The sequence below is a fragment of the Falco naumanni genome, chromosome 7 (assembly GCF_017639655.2).
Source record: "Falco naumanni isolate bFalNau1 chromosome 7, bFalNau1.pat, whole genome shotgun sequence".
Lineage (NCBI taxonomy): Eukaryota > Metazoa > Chordata > Aves > Falconiformes > Falconidae > Falco > Falco naumanni.
Window position 1 is genome coordinate 13,624,391 of NC_054060.1, and position 14,742 is coordinate 13,639,132.

The 14,742-nt window shown below is 38.8% G+C and overlaps 1 protein-coding gene across 2 annotated transcripts in view; it reads right to left on the reverse strand.

Annotated features, from left to right (window-relative positions):
* Window positions 1–14,742, reverse strand: part of ADAMTSL3 (ADAMTS like 3) — a 187,587-nt gene that overhangs the window by 65,863 nt on the left and 106,982 nt on the right. For both annotated transcript variants that reach the window (XM_040600771.1, XM_040600770.1), the window contains exons 7-8: window positions 12,771–12,897; window positions 3,788–3,862 (exon numbers count right to left, since the gene is read on the reverse strand). In XM_040600771.1, the coding sequence (XP_040456705.1) occupies window positions 3,788–3,862; window positions 12,771–12,897 (202 nt within the window). The remainder of the gene's footprint in view (window positions 1–3,787; window positions 3,863–12,770; window positions 12,898–14,742) is intronic.

Here is a 14,742-nt window from a genome sequence, read left to right on the forward strand (position 1 = left end):
TTGAATAAGAGTCAAAGCAGCCAGTCTCAAGCACTTCCAACTCCACTTAAAGTCAGTAGGATCCTCCGGAGTACAGGACCCCTTGAAACTAACATTTAAGGTTGCAAAGCAAGACATCTGGCTGTTGCAAAAAGATGTTAAAGATGTTAATTTGGTGAACTAAGCTGCATTGCTTTACAGTCTTTATGATAGTCTTCTTAGCAAAAAAAATAATTCTTATGTTTTTCTAAGCACAAACCAAGAATATTGTTCAGCAACCAACAACATAACTCACTGAGCTGACATACATTTAATGTTAGAGCTACACTAGATTTTAATCCAAAGCATGTGTTTAGTTGCAAGGTCCAGCTATAGAGTGATGGCCTGTATCTCGGGAGGTCATGTCAGCGAAGCTTAGCACAGCTGCTCAGATTTTCCCAGAACTGTGTCACACAGGGAGATGAAGAGCTATTCCACAGCACAACAGATAATATCTGATGCAACATATTCCTGCTCAGTAGTATCCAGCGGTTTTGATCACAGGGTTCTAAAACAGAGTGAAGGCAAGCATCTAGCGTATGTAATACATATGTAACATCATAATTCTTATTAGGGAACAGTTTTGCCCCAAAAAACTACTTTATTGATTTCAGAGCAGTAGCTGGGAACAAAGGTGTCACCAACTGTTTTATAGGCAAGGTTTAGAAAAGAATTCACCAACCAGTTACTTGTTCTGCAGGGTCCTGTAATCCTGGAGAGGTGGGAAGTTTGACTCCAGGAGTAAGCTTCCCCACCCTAAGCTAGGGAAACATTTCCCTGAGGGGTCTTTAAGACTCCAGATGTGCAGAGTCATAAGGACAGGGAATTCTCAAGTGCTCACCTGTCTCTGTGCCTAAGACGACAATCACTGGTGCCAGAGGCCTGTAACTGTCTGTCTGCGTGTTACTTCCCTCACCTTGATAAACAGAACATTTTTCCAATGGGCACCAGCTGTGGATGGAAGAGCCACCACAAAAGCCTCCCATGCTCTTAGTGACAGGCAGGATGGGGTAGTGTCGCATGGGGGACCTACTGCAGATAGCTCACTCTGTAGAGAGATGCATGGAACAATTCCCAGGGAAATAGCTCCTGCTCCCAGTGCAAGAAGGAACAAACCATGTTGCTACCCAAAAGCTCTTTCTTTTCCATGCAATTTGTTTGTAGATAGCCCAATTTAAGGCCCCCAGATGAAATGTGTTCTTTTCAAAATGCAAGCAGCATTGTCTTCCTCTTAGCATCGGCCAAAAGACAAAGCAGTGCATGGGCATGCAGCTAAATAATGTCAAGTAATGCAAAGCACTGCAAGCGAGAAGAAATTGAAAAAAAAAAGGAAAAAAAGTTTCAGTTCCTTTTAGTGAAGTTTAACCTCCCTAAGTTCATGAACTCGGTTATCTAGCATTAGCCACTTGTAAAAATATTAGCTTCTGGTTTTCCTGTTTCTTCTGCTGGAGGATTAATTTCAGGGAACTTTCAGTCTTCTTTTGATTCTAATGCTTTTAAAACAACTGCTAGAAAAGCCGTAAAATAGTCCAAATCAAAACCAAGACCAGCACAATGAAACATTTTATTCATAACCATTTTTATACTAATTATTTGGTTATTTTCCACTGAATCGTTCACAAAACCCAAGCAGACAGAAGTACAAGAGAGACTTACTTGTAAAAAAAAAATCAAAATAATGCCTTTGCTCTCTGATGAATCTGTTGCCTGTCTTAAAGTGTCCATACACACAAACAAAATACTTATTCTTACCAGCTACATGCTGGTAAGATACAGTCTTTCCCAAAAAACTAAGCTGCTGATTGTAAAACAATGTTCAGAGCACTTATTTGTTTCAAATCTGTTATGCGCTACATCTCCAGCCACATTTCCATTTTTGATTAATACAGCAGCTGTGTTTCCCTGGAGCAAGAGCAGACCATAAAGCCCAGGATGAAACACAAAAGAACACAAGATAAGGGGAAAAGTGCCAGACACTCCATAGTGCTCTTCGAGCATTTGCTAGTGCTGCTGACTTTATTTGAAGAGCAAATATATACTGGCAACAGGAGGCAGCATAAAATTCTACAATAAGTAGTTTCGGCTCCACCTGTTAAATTCAACTCCTTACAAGCCAGGAAGAACATCTCTGACAAATGGATCCTGTAATTATAGTTGATTATTTTTTAAATTCTGCCTTTAATCATACCAGCACACCCACACAGAGGTCACTGAAGTTGCAGACCAAAGATCACTTGATATTTTCTGTTAAGTGAACAACCACCCACAAACATACATACAGTCAGAAAGGCAGACAAATGAATTGTTCCAAAGCACATTCCCTAGAACATAGGTTCTTGAAGATCTGGCTAAGAAGCTAGAAGTAATTTCCACCTCCCTCCCCACAACAGCTCTCATTTGTTTTTCACCTCTGCCATTTTAATTTTAGGTAAAAAATGTCTAAATCCTCACAGATTTGCAAACAGATGTGCTGGGGGAAGTGGTTAAATGAACATTTCACAATTCTCATCCAGCTAGAGAACTAGCTAACAAAGGTAGTGCCAAGCCACATCTTCTTTACAGAACCACCCTGGGTAGGAAGCCAGGAGCACTCTGTACTTAGTTACGGAGCTGCTGCTGCATTCCTCGTGAGCTTTCCAGAAATCCCCCAGGAGCCACTGAATCTAGTACTTTTTCCTCATACGAAGCTGAAACAACAACTCCCTTCTGCAGAACTACTTAAGAACATCCAAGAGTCCTTGACCTGAACTGGTCAGGATCACTCCTTTGCATATCGTTTGCAACAGTTTTACATGCATAGTATTTATTTCAAGATAACTTCAGCTTTGTACATTGTTGGTATCAGTGTTATATCTAGTTCTTGTCACCCTGGAGCCGCTCTAAAATGGAAGCCTTCCTCAATTTTTTCTCTGAAAGAAAATGACAATATACTACTCAAAGCAAACAAACAGATGAGCAATTTAAAAAAAAACAAAACCTTTCTGTCTTCTATTTACATATCTCAGAGCAGCAGAAGTTCTTTTTATTTCTATGATTCAAACTAAGTCTTCCACTTTTACTCATAAAAAATTGCTCAAAATGTTAAATGAATGGTTTACTTCATTGCTTGGTAGGGCAGCACCACTTATCATTGAAATGATTACGGTTTTATGTAGAGTAGGCCAATAGGTTAAAAAATTACCATAGATACTACCATCAGACTTACAGAAAATATTAGGAAATAAACATCTAACAGAACAGCAAACTGTTTTGCATAGATGGTATGTAATGACCAAAATTATTACAAGGAAACAGGACTTGTGTAGTTTATTTCATGTATTTTGTTTACCTTACCTCATTTTTACCTAGATTACTTTTCCTTGAACACTGCTCACTGACCAAGTGTGACTTCAGCCGGACTATTTACATTATCTCAGATCCTTCAACAGAAATCTGGTGCTGGGTTACTCAAGTGCTATTGATTCCACACGTAATCTTTTGAAAGTAATTCTGATGTAATCGTTTGTACATAGTTTAAGAGTGTACCATATTTTAGATAAGAATTACTTGGTTTAAATAAATTTAGAAACCACCAGTATGTACACTATGTCTTTATACTAAGTGGACTTCCAGTGTTCTGTAGAACTACCTCCAGGCTGGATATTCAAGATGGGAAGAGGAATCAAGGTCATGATCTCACCCATACTCCCAAAGTTTGGATGAGTTCAGATGTAAGGTTCTCTTTTTACCTTCTGCCTATGAATAAATACATAAAACAGCTCAGTCATACCAAGGTGTGCTGGTCCTTTTAGGGTAATTCTCACACTGCGACTCCCATGTGGTACAGCAATCACGGTTTCTTCCCCTAGGAAAATTAAAGAACTGTTTTAGAAGTTATTTTGCATCAGGGAATTTGCCTATCACATAACTAGACTGAAAACTGTCAAATGTGTCTAAGAAAATATTTAACAGGTTTCACAATTTTTCTATTAAAAATAATCATATGTTATTTTATTAAGTACAGTATAGTGAGTCTGTTTGCTATGCTATCCAACTATTAAGACCTATGGACTTGTAAATCTTTCTTGCTATTAGAAAATTATTTGCTATTAACAAAAGCAACTGAAATGTCAGTAATGTATTAGGAACATATTTACACTCTGTTGTCCCAGTTTTATTTCCTAATCACTGAACTGACATAAGGAATCTGCTAAGTAGTACTTCCCCCTTACAAAAATCTGCAGCTGTTCAGTCTCATTTTGCCCACACCTCATTTCCTGCTACAGGTCACAACTTTAATAAGTGGCAGGACTTGCAGGAAATAAATCATCTACTTAACACTAGCCCTTAACCAATTACAGACCAGTTAAGAGCAAATATATATTAGCTATAATGTATATGTTATAACAGAGTGTCTGCATCTAACTTACCATATAAGATCATTCCTTCCAGTAAGAGCCTCAATTTAAAATTAACTATAAACCAAACCAGCCCTGAATAGGACATGTCAATACAAAACAGCTTTTGGCTGCCTGAACAGCCTCTTCATATATAAATGTACACTTACTACTTCAGTGCATTTCACAAAGGCAGAAAGTTACTACTTTTCATTTCAAATATAGGAAATCTGTGATTTGCCCAGGCAAACTGAGTTAACAGTCAAATCAGTACACCAGAGTCTTTCACGCCAACAAGCGCAGTACTCTCAGAAAAGGGTATGCAGGATGCCTGACAGGGCTGTCCACCCAAGGACAAGAGAAGTGTCCAAGCAACAAACTACCAATGCGCCGTCTCCCATTTCCATCATGGCCCAGCTGCAAATCTTCTTTGAAGCAGGACCTGAAAACATGGGCCCAGTGCAGGTACACCCCACAGAGGGTGCTCTGTTCGGCGATGGCATTAACATATATCCAGGGGCTGGCACAGAGGAAGTTCATTTTTGCAAATTCAAAAAGCAAAGTGAGTTAAAGGTCAGTGACTATACATTGGCTCCAGAATTACTCATACAATACTTAAAGGAAGAATATTTGAGTTTAGTTTTAACTAAAAAATAGTTGAAGAATGTTTCTTTCCACTTTAAACCAGACTCTTTTATAGTAGATGCTAAATTATCAGCTTCTGGTTTACATCTCCTTAGCATGAGTATGAAATCCTGCCAAATGTTCAGGATACTTCAGGCAAATACTGCAATTATTTTTTCTGAAATAAACACCTTCTTGTGTTACAGTTTTTATATCGCCAATTTCTAGGAAGGTCATTTAAATATAACAATTTATTTTGGATGTAATAAAATATGATCTTTATTAATTTCATACTTGGGTATTCCACCAGAGTGAAAAATACTACAGTAAGAACAATAATACAGCTAAGGAGCCCTGGAAAAAACATTAACTACTGAACCACTTAATATCTTTTTGCATCTTGGTTTTTCATCAGACGAATTGCTAAAGATAGCCAGAAGGTTGTGGATGTGTATATCTTTAAAGTAAGGAAATAACTACTGAATTCATATGTGCTCCACAGTACTTGAAAGAAAACAGGTTTGAGGGGCCCAGCTGTCCCTGCTTGGTCAGGAATTGTATCCCGCCTTGACAACCAACCAGCAGTTACAGCACAAAACCTCAAATAAGAGTCTGATTATGACCAGTTCTGAATACATGCAACTGCTGTTTTGAAGTGGAAGCAAGGGCACTCTGCGCTGAACGAACGAGGTCCAGATCTGCAGATGTGCAGAGATGTGTAGGACTGCTCCTCTGGAGAACAACCAGGGTCATTCTACTGTGCTTCCTCCACCTCCTTACAGCAAGCTTCCCTAGCCTCAGCAGGCCTGGTTGATCCCTTTTCAGGATGCTTCACATTCCTTTAACAGTACTACAGACATTCCACCCTCACCGAAGCACTCTCTGATATGGTCCAAAAGTCTCATGGGGGTGCTAAATTTGGTGTTTCTCTGCGGCGGAGGCACTATTACCAGAAAGTATTTTATTTGCATTAGAGGAGATGTCTAAGTTCACCACGACAGCAATGTTCAACCTCTGCAGCCCCACAGACCTGTCAAGAAGCCTGACAGCAGGAGATTCTCGTAACCTGACTGAGATAATTATGACCTAGGGCAGTCATTCCATGAAATGAAATAAATTATAGGAAAAAAATAAACATGAGATTTTTGGAATTCTGAACCAAGATGAGGAATTGGAAGAAAACGGGACAGAACTGACCTAAGGGACTCCACTTTCTCCTGAGGACAGCTTTAACTTCCTATGAGACAGTAGTTAGCATTGTCCAGGTCTGGCTCCAAAACTATGTGTTCCAAAGGTCTCCAGTTCTCAGTTGAAACGTGTAATTCATATTCTTAAAGAAACATAAGGCCCTGTAAACCCATTTAAAAATGTTTATGCTGTACATCTCCCATTGTATCAGTAGGATCTGATAAATCTAGTAGGATAAACAGGACACTGTTTAAATTAGTGAACTCTTATGAAGCCACAGGGGGAAATTGCTACTCTAAATTCTATAGTTAGAATTTCCAGTTATCTTTTCTCCACCCTTATACTATCAATGTATCTTTGAAAGCTAATTGCTGGCTATTGCCTAAAGCTGAAAACAAATAAGCCCAAAATGACCTGAAACAGGCAGAAACACTAGACTGTGAAAATCTGATTTTAGAGTCATAAAAAAAGTCGCCTTAAAAACTGAATACTGCCCCTCTATTCTAACACTGCTTCCACTGGAGGGACCCCTGAGGGCATGTGGGTCATTCTCCTCCAGCACCTGCTTGAAATGGGCTTTCTGCTCTTGCCTGGGGACTCGCTCAGCAAACGTGTGCACACACTACACACAGCACTTGCGGATTAAGCTCCCAGATTGCTTTTACTTTAGATGGCAAGGTTTGATCCTGTTTCTATGGTGTTAATGTGGATTTAGTTTTTGGATTTCAGTGAGAGCAAGATCAGGCTCCCTGCTATGGTAAGACTGGGAGCTAATCCCCAGGATCAAAATAAAGGAGCCACATTCCTGAGCTCAATCCAATTCAGCAGATTTTATTTATTTTTTCCACGTGGGCCATGGTGGACCCATTTACTGTTTCACATACGGGCCAGTTGGGATTTTCCCCCTCTCCTCTTACAGCAGGGAAGAGGGTTTATTTCAGGCCTATACAGCCTAGTTTTTTCCATGTATTTGCTCAGCACTTACCTGTTGGTCCTCCAGTTCTGATCAAAGGCCTACATGCTCTCAAAATACACAGAACAGTCCAGGAACAACTACCAGCACAAGGGAACTAAAGAGCTCAACATGTCTGGAGTCTTATTGCAGTGGCTTCCCTCACTTGCTCTGACACTGGGCATAATTTCAGAAGACATTGGTGCTGGGGTATGCGCCAATCTGCCTAATGACAAGTATCTGTGCAAAGCCAAGAACATAGTCTTTAAGAGACACCTGAGCTGGATAGGTATGTGCTACTGAAAGCAGCAGTTATATATCTTGACCCTAAAAGTCACATTGTAAAATCTGTATGGGCACATCCTTCCCATCCATAAGACCTCCCATCTCCAGTCTCACACTCTCCCACTCCTCTGTACCTCCAGCACTCCGTCCACTGGGTTTGTGGCTCAAGGCTTCGCCTTCATCTGTGTGTGACACGTCTTTGCATTGTTAAGTATTTCTAAGGCATGGTAACCTGCTTTTAAGACAAACAGCGTGGCCTCAACCCCTTTTAGATATATATTTCTTTTCTACCCCTGGACACCTCTTCTAAACTTTGTATGCACTGGAGAAAATGTTCAAAGATACAGAGAAGCCCATGAAGAAAATTATCTCAAGGAAATGTAGTGCGAAGTAAATAAACAGGCAATATTCTTACACAGGAACTTCTCCAAGTAAGACAAGAGAGATCAGGAAAGTAAAGAAGGAGGCTTCATACTAAATATAACAGCCCAAAGTCAACCAACTAAACTGCACAGATCTGTGGACTGAAATTGTTGGTGCTGAAGACCCAGCATCCACACTATACACACGGGAGGTTCTTAACTTCTAGCTTGATCCCATGGACTGCATCTTCAGTAGCTGTTGGACAACATTAGGTGCTTTTCTGGGGCACATCTTCCAGGTTAGCTTCATCAAACAAAAAATCAGTTTATGCTCTCCAAGACCACTCCATGATGTGAGCTGATGAGCAGTATGTTAGGACAATGATGAAATTTGATTCAGAAGACATACTCTTTATCTGAATGAACTGAAATGCTAATGTATTGGCATTCTGTCCCTCCCCACGCACAGTTTTCCTGCCAAACCAGTCCCAGTTCCCTCTCCTGGCTCTACATACAGTTGTGTTTTCTCCTTCCTCCTCTCTGAGAGTTTCTGACTGCATCTCTCACCCCAGATTTCTTATCTAATCTCAGTCTTCTGCTCTTCCTCTTTTTCCTTGACCCAACGTATCTGTACAGCCAGTCCTAGTCCTCCTCCCACCTTCTCATATCTGTCTTTCTGTCACTGTATGAACTAATGTCCAATTTTTCTGCTCAGCAAGTCTCATCTTGTCTTCCCCTGTCCTCATGCGATTTCATCAGCCCCAGTCCTAAGTCTGAAGCTTGGGAGAGTCAGAAGCTGTCCACAAAACTTCTTCTGTAAAGCCTGAATGTGAAGCAGGAGGCATTACGGAGTTCGCCTCAGGGTACCCATTCTACGCTGCAGCCAAGTAGAAAGCAAGAGCAACCTCAAGGACACTTTTCCAGTTTAGCTCTGGAAGCGCAACATGTTAATTTTTCCTAAGGAAATCACACACATACGATCTGTTTGCAGTTAGGACATGTAACAAGCTAGAGAACACTCAAAAGGACAAATTTTCTGAAACATCAGCTGTTAATAACCAAGAAGCCTCTACAGAGCCTGAAGGAAAAGGGTTGTAATTTTTTTTTTTTTGGAAGGGTTGTAGTAAAATATGTGTTGATGTTCACAGATATTGCAAAAGACTTGTCCATGACCAGAAGACCATTGCCTGCCAAATTTCAAATCCCTGATCCGTGATCAAGTCCAACAATGGGGGATGCTAAAACATATTAAAGAAAAGGTTTCAGGAATGTTTTGACAGTGGGAAACAACATGTTTTTCTCTGCTGTGTCCTTGGAATATGCTGAGTTGTTTCGTCTCAATTTTCTCCAAAATATGCAGCAGCTGGCATGGAAAGTTTCTGACCCAACTGTTAAATTTTGCAAAAAATCATTCGTCTAAAATGAAGTATCAGGCAATCTTGACAATGGGGGTTACTAGCTCCACGTATATTGCCTTCAAAGAGGGAAAAAGATGCAAGGTAGCCAAGTTGTCACAAAATTGAGACAACTGATGATACTGAACAGGGAGCCTTGAAGAAGGCCTGTGTTTAGATAAACGATGAAAGTGAAATTAGTTTCTTGGTTGTGTGCTTGGGGATGATGATACAGAAACATATGACAATAAGTGGCCAATGGTAAATTACACAAGTGCCATAGGAAATAAAACATATGGCAAGAAGTAATTCAAACAGTTACAAAGCTGTTGACATTAAAACACTTTGTATGAAGCTTTTAGCAAAATGTTAAGAAAGGTAAACATTGCAATTATCAAACAATTAGAGAATCAAGTAAAAACAGATTAGGACAAGTCTGTGCCTTCAACTTCACTCTGTTAATTTCAGAACCAGCATCTTTTCTCCCTCCTTAGTATCGGAACCAGAACACTTTCCTACCATTTCTTGCCAATAATGGTGCAGAAAGCAGACATCAGGGCCCAATCCCACAATTTTTCCATGTGCACAAAGTTCAGTGGAGTTAATGGGAGTTCCATGCATATAGTAGTAGAAACATCAGGCCCATGATCTCTCATTTCCCAATGGGACGGTACATTTTACAACCTATTACACTTTTTGTTTGAATATCATTAGTCAAACCTTTAATCATTTTACCAGAATGTTAGAATCTGGCTTGCTGGCAGAAGTCTAACGTACTTTGTCTTTCAAAGGCAATTAAGTGCTAGTGGAAAAAATAAAGAACTTTTGAAATGACAGTTCATTTCATATTTGCAAAACAGTAAGCTTTCTTTCAGTGCTGTTTAGCTTTCCAATCAAAGGCAGGCATTCATTTTATGTAAAAAGATATAAAAAAGATAATAAAACAAAGTGAGTCCTTTATGAGAAATCGTTTGCTATCAATTTCTGATTTTTTTTTTTTAAATAAGGACCAAGATAACTAGGCATTTTAATTTTCCTTTGTCTCCTTTTTTTTTTAATAAAATCTTTGGCTCTTGCTTTCCTTTCATTTCTTTAATTTGCCTCATTGCACAATAAAATTTACATCTTGCTCACAACCTTACAAGCTCCCTCTCAAATACGTGTCTGTAATGTGTTGATATTTTACTTCTCAATACTAGTTCTGAAAGCTTCCAAATTACTGTTTGGAAGATATTGTGTCTCCCTTCACCAATACATTAGCACAAAGAAAGCATGGCTTTATTTCCATATTTTCTTCACACAGAGAATGATTTTACGGAACTGCTTCCATAGTGTTGAACAGCTTGACCCTAAAAAAAATTTTGGCAGTATTACAACACCAAGAAAATCATTAAAATTCTGATTTTAGTAGATGCATACTGTTTTGCTTATGTGAATGGTAGTTCATTCATGTAATCTAGCCTACAGCAGTGCAAGAGAAAACCAAAACTTGACATAACTGACATCTTTCCCCACAACAGTCCTCCTTCATCTTTAATTTTAAATAACTCTTCAAAAGCCACTGAATTATGGCAAACAATGACCCATGGGCATTCTTCATAACATGGTCAAGACAATGGGAGACCTCCACCAAGTGATGTCAGTTGTCATCAGGTCTTACCTGTGCCAAAATACCCCCAAGTGAAACTAGTGTTTCTTCTCACAAAATTAAAGTTTCAAACCTAGATCCCTCTTATCACTTTGTCTTTACTGTACTTACATACTAAGCAGTAATTAAAAATGTGAATCTTTTTATTTCACTGATCATACTATCTAACCAGGCTTGCCAATCCGTATCTGTTCCATACCCAAAAGGGGAAGATATATCTTGTGGGGGGGAGGCAGGGGAGAGAGAGAAAATAAATATAGCTTGGTAATACTACAGAAATATTTTCCAATCTTTACTGCTTCACAAGTGCTTGCTCTGTGCTGACCAGAAGCTCTGAGTGTTTGATACGACAAAGTGAATAAAAAGTGGCCCTCTATGAAAACTCTTTTTCAGCTCATTGTAAACATTCAAGACATTTACTCAGTGTTGCAGGATGAAAAACTTTATAAATCACTGAACTAAATTCTCCCATCCAGAAAAAAGGCCTCTAGTAAAGGCAAGGCAAAGGCTGACACTGATAGCCCACCCGGTGCATAAAAAAAAAAAAAGCTTTGAATTGTGCAAAATTATTCTGTGACTTTAAAAGATGCTCCCACTAAAATATTCATTTTTTAATTTGGATTACCTTTGTTATACATCTATATTGAATTACAGAAATCATGCACCTGCCCAGCCTAAGATAACCTAACATTACACCTTGTAGATCAACACAAGTAATCACACTGCAAGGTAAGAAGCATTAAGGTAACATACACTGCACTTCAAGTTACATCCACATTGAAGCAAGCATACTGCAAGCAATGGCACTAAAAAAACCCATGGAAATATTTACATGTACTGCAGTAAGAATTAAGCACGATTCAATATATAACAGCTCTTTCAAAATGAGGACATAAGTGAAATCTTTGCAGGCTGAACTAGAACAGCACTAAAATAAACAGCAGCTGTCAAAGGCAGGTGCTTCATCCATTAAAAATAATAAAAAAAAAAAACACAACAAAAAAAACCACAACACAACTGCTTGCATTTAGACTTTAAGAGCGCCAGATCATCACCCTTGGGTCTTGTGGCTCTGCAAGCAGGTAACAAACACCTCAGAGGCTCCATCTCCATGTGACAAATGTGCACTGTGAGTTCAGAAACAGAAAAAATAGATGAAAGGCAACTAACACAAATTATAAATACATGGGATATATGCTGTGAGATTACAGGGAGTATCCTCTGTGAGGATGGAAAGCACAAGTGTCAGAGGTGAGCCTCTGTGACAAACCTTGCCTGGATATCAAAATAGCCAGACTCTTAAGACTCCAGTAAAGGGTCTAACTCTGATCTCCCTCCTCTCTTAGATTTTTAATACTGCTAAGACCTACAGACTTACTCAGAATAAGATGCTAATTATTTTGACAAAGAATGGCAAAATTTGAGCCAATCAGTTTTGCTTTTTATATCACAGAAGTACTTAACTTGCCTCAAGTTCAACTGTCTTTAGACACTATAAAAAAATAATAAAAAAGCAAAGTTATGTTGAAAATCAGGCACTTTCAATCAGGGGCCACAATTTCCATAAAACTATCTGTAAGATGTTTCCATGATTGAAAAACACTGCTGCAGCATCACATATATTGCAACATGAGGATACCCTCTAAAATAAGATGTGTATCATGATGGTTATTCCTGATAGAATGAATTGAATAGCTCTATAAAAAAAATTGCATATCTCAAATTTTTTCCTAGCTATACCCTAATGTGTGGTATCCCTCATGGAATTTCAATAGACTAATCTAGCACAGACTTTATAATAAGTAGCTTTGGAAAACTGCAAACAAGTATATAGTTAAAAGGTCACTCTGCAATATGTGTGTTACTACACAAGCAGAAAACATTGTCAAGGATAAATCATCATAGAATCAATTCGCAACTTACTTTTTTCTGGTGAGACATGTGCCTTAGCTTGTCCCCTCACAAGCCTGCATGTTGAACCATCTCCTGCACAGATTCCACAGTTGTCTTCCTTGGCATTGCTCCCAAGTTGCCGATCACAGCCTACTGCCTGCCAACATCAACATCACAGTCAGAAGGAGGGCAAAGCTGTAGTAGACATGCTCAAGTTTCTGGAATTTTATTTATTATGTTATCCTTTTGATTTTATGAGCTGGCTTCATTCTCTCAAAGCATATCTTGCTATTTAGGATTTAAAAAGCACACTGTCATTTCCATAATTTTAATGATGAACCACAACAACTGATATATTACGCTATTCAAGCATAGGGAATACATGAATCTGTTTCCCACTACTTATGTGAATGAATACCATTGAGCATTATTCTTCCCAACACAAGGGACAACTATGCTATTTAAATTTTGGTTTTCATCACCTGTTTAATTATGTCAGAGAAAGGATTAATGCAATGAAATAACCCAAATTAAATATTTAAAGGGCACTCTGCCTTCAGCTTCACAGACAAGCAGCTGTGGGCAGTGCTCATAATCGAGTATCTTTGTCATTCAAAATTTAACTGGCATTCGTGAAGATCTATTTGCCATTTACATGAATGTCAATCACATACATTTACTAACAAGGTTTTTAAAAACTTGGATGTTTCAGTTCTTACCCTTTGATTTTTTTTGTTTCTGAATATGAGACCAAATCTATAACACTTTCCAACAATTATTATAGAAACACACAAACTTAAACACTGCCAAACATTCCAAAAGCAAAGTTTTTGAAAAACTGTCAACTGAAAACTCTCCAAAATATAACGAAAACTTTTTCCGGGTTTTCCTTTTTCTTCATATCAGTCATCCTACAAGAAGCATGGGAGTGAGAATGGGAAGATAAAGAGGAATACACATTGACTGAAAAGCACCCTCCTGCTGAAAGGGAGACAAACATTTGGTCTCACTTATCTTAGCCTTCACTATTACATAGAAGAAATTTGCAGGGAGCACCAAATGCTGAGCAATATGGTAAAAAGCTAATCTGCAGCTTCAAGTTTTCTCAAGTCAGCCTATATACCCCTCATAGCCACACATACCTGAGAAGCACAGCTAATTCATCACGGACATATGTATTTAACCAAACTCCAAACTAACAAACAGGTAGAAAGGACTCTGAAAATTCACAGTTAAAAACAGTGCTAGAATTCTGAAATTGGCCAGCACACTCCTCTTCCTATATAAAAATGCTTGGAAGGGGTAGTCTTAGCTGCCAAGATCCACTGCATCTGTGCTATGCCAAAATTGACACATGATCCCCTTGGAGAGGTGAGGATCGAGTCCGCACGTAAGAGGCAGGGTTGGGTCTTCCAATCTGAGTTAACACACACACGCCCTGCACAAATCATGCACATCCACTGCCAAACGTGGAGAAATGTAATCTCAAAATTTCATCTGTCTATAAAAGAAGACAACAAAGCAGCCCCACCTTTCATTCCTGCCCCTTTCCCTTATTTTCCCAGTTCCTTACATCCTGTATTCTCGTAAGAGGAGGACAGTTTATGATACTTCATCTGAGAGACATGCTGCACTGAATGGCATCTCCCTACTAAAGGGTTCAGATTTACCATAGAATTCTACAGTAGCAACAGGAAATTACTTTATTCCTGCAACTGAAGATCATCATCCTATGTAGCCCAGCACAGAAATCATTTAAAAAATAAATAAGCTGCTTAACTGAAATGATTTAATGTTAATGTTAAATCTTAACAAAAACTTAGTTGTAAAAATGAAACAACACGAGTGTGAAATCAGACTATCTCAGAACAGGTGCTTATCTACTTTATAAGCGCCATGCAGGAACACTATACTATAACTTAGGATTGCATTAAATACTAAGACGTTTTCACTTAAGGGTTTTTTTTAACATTAGCTCTGGGTTCATCACTGACATCCAAAA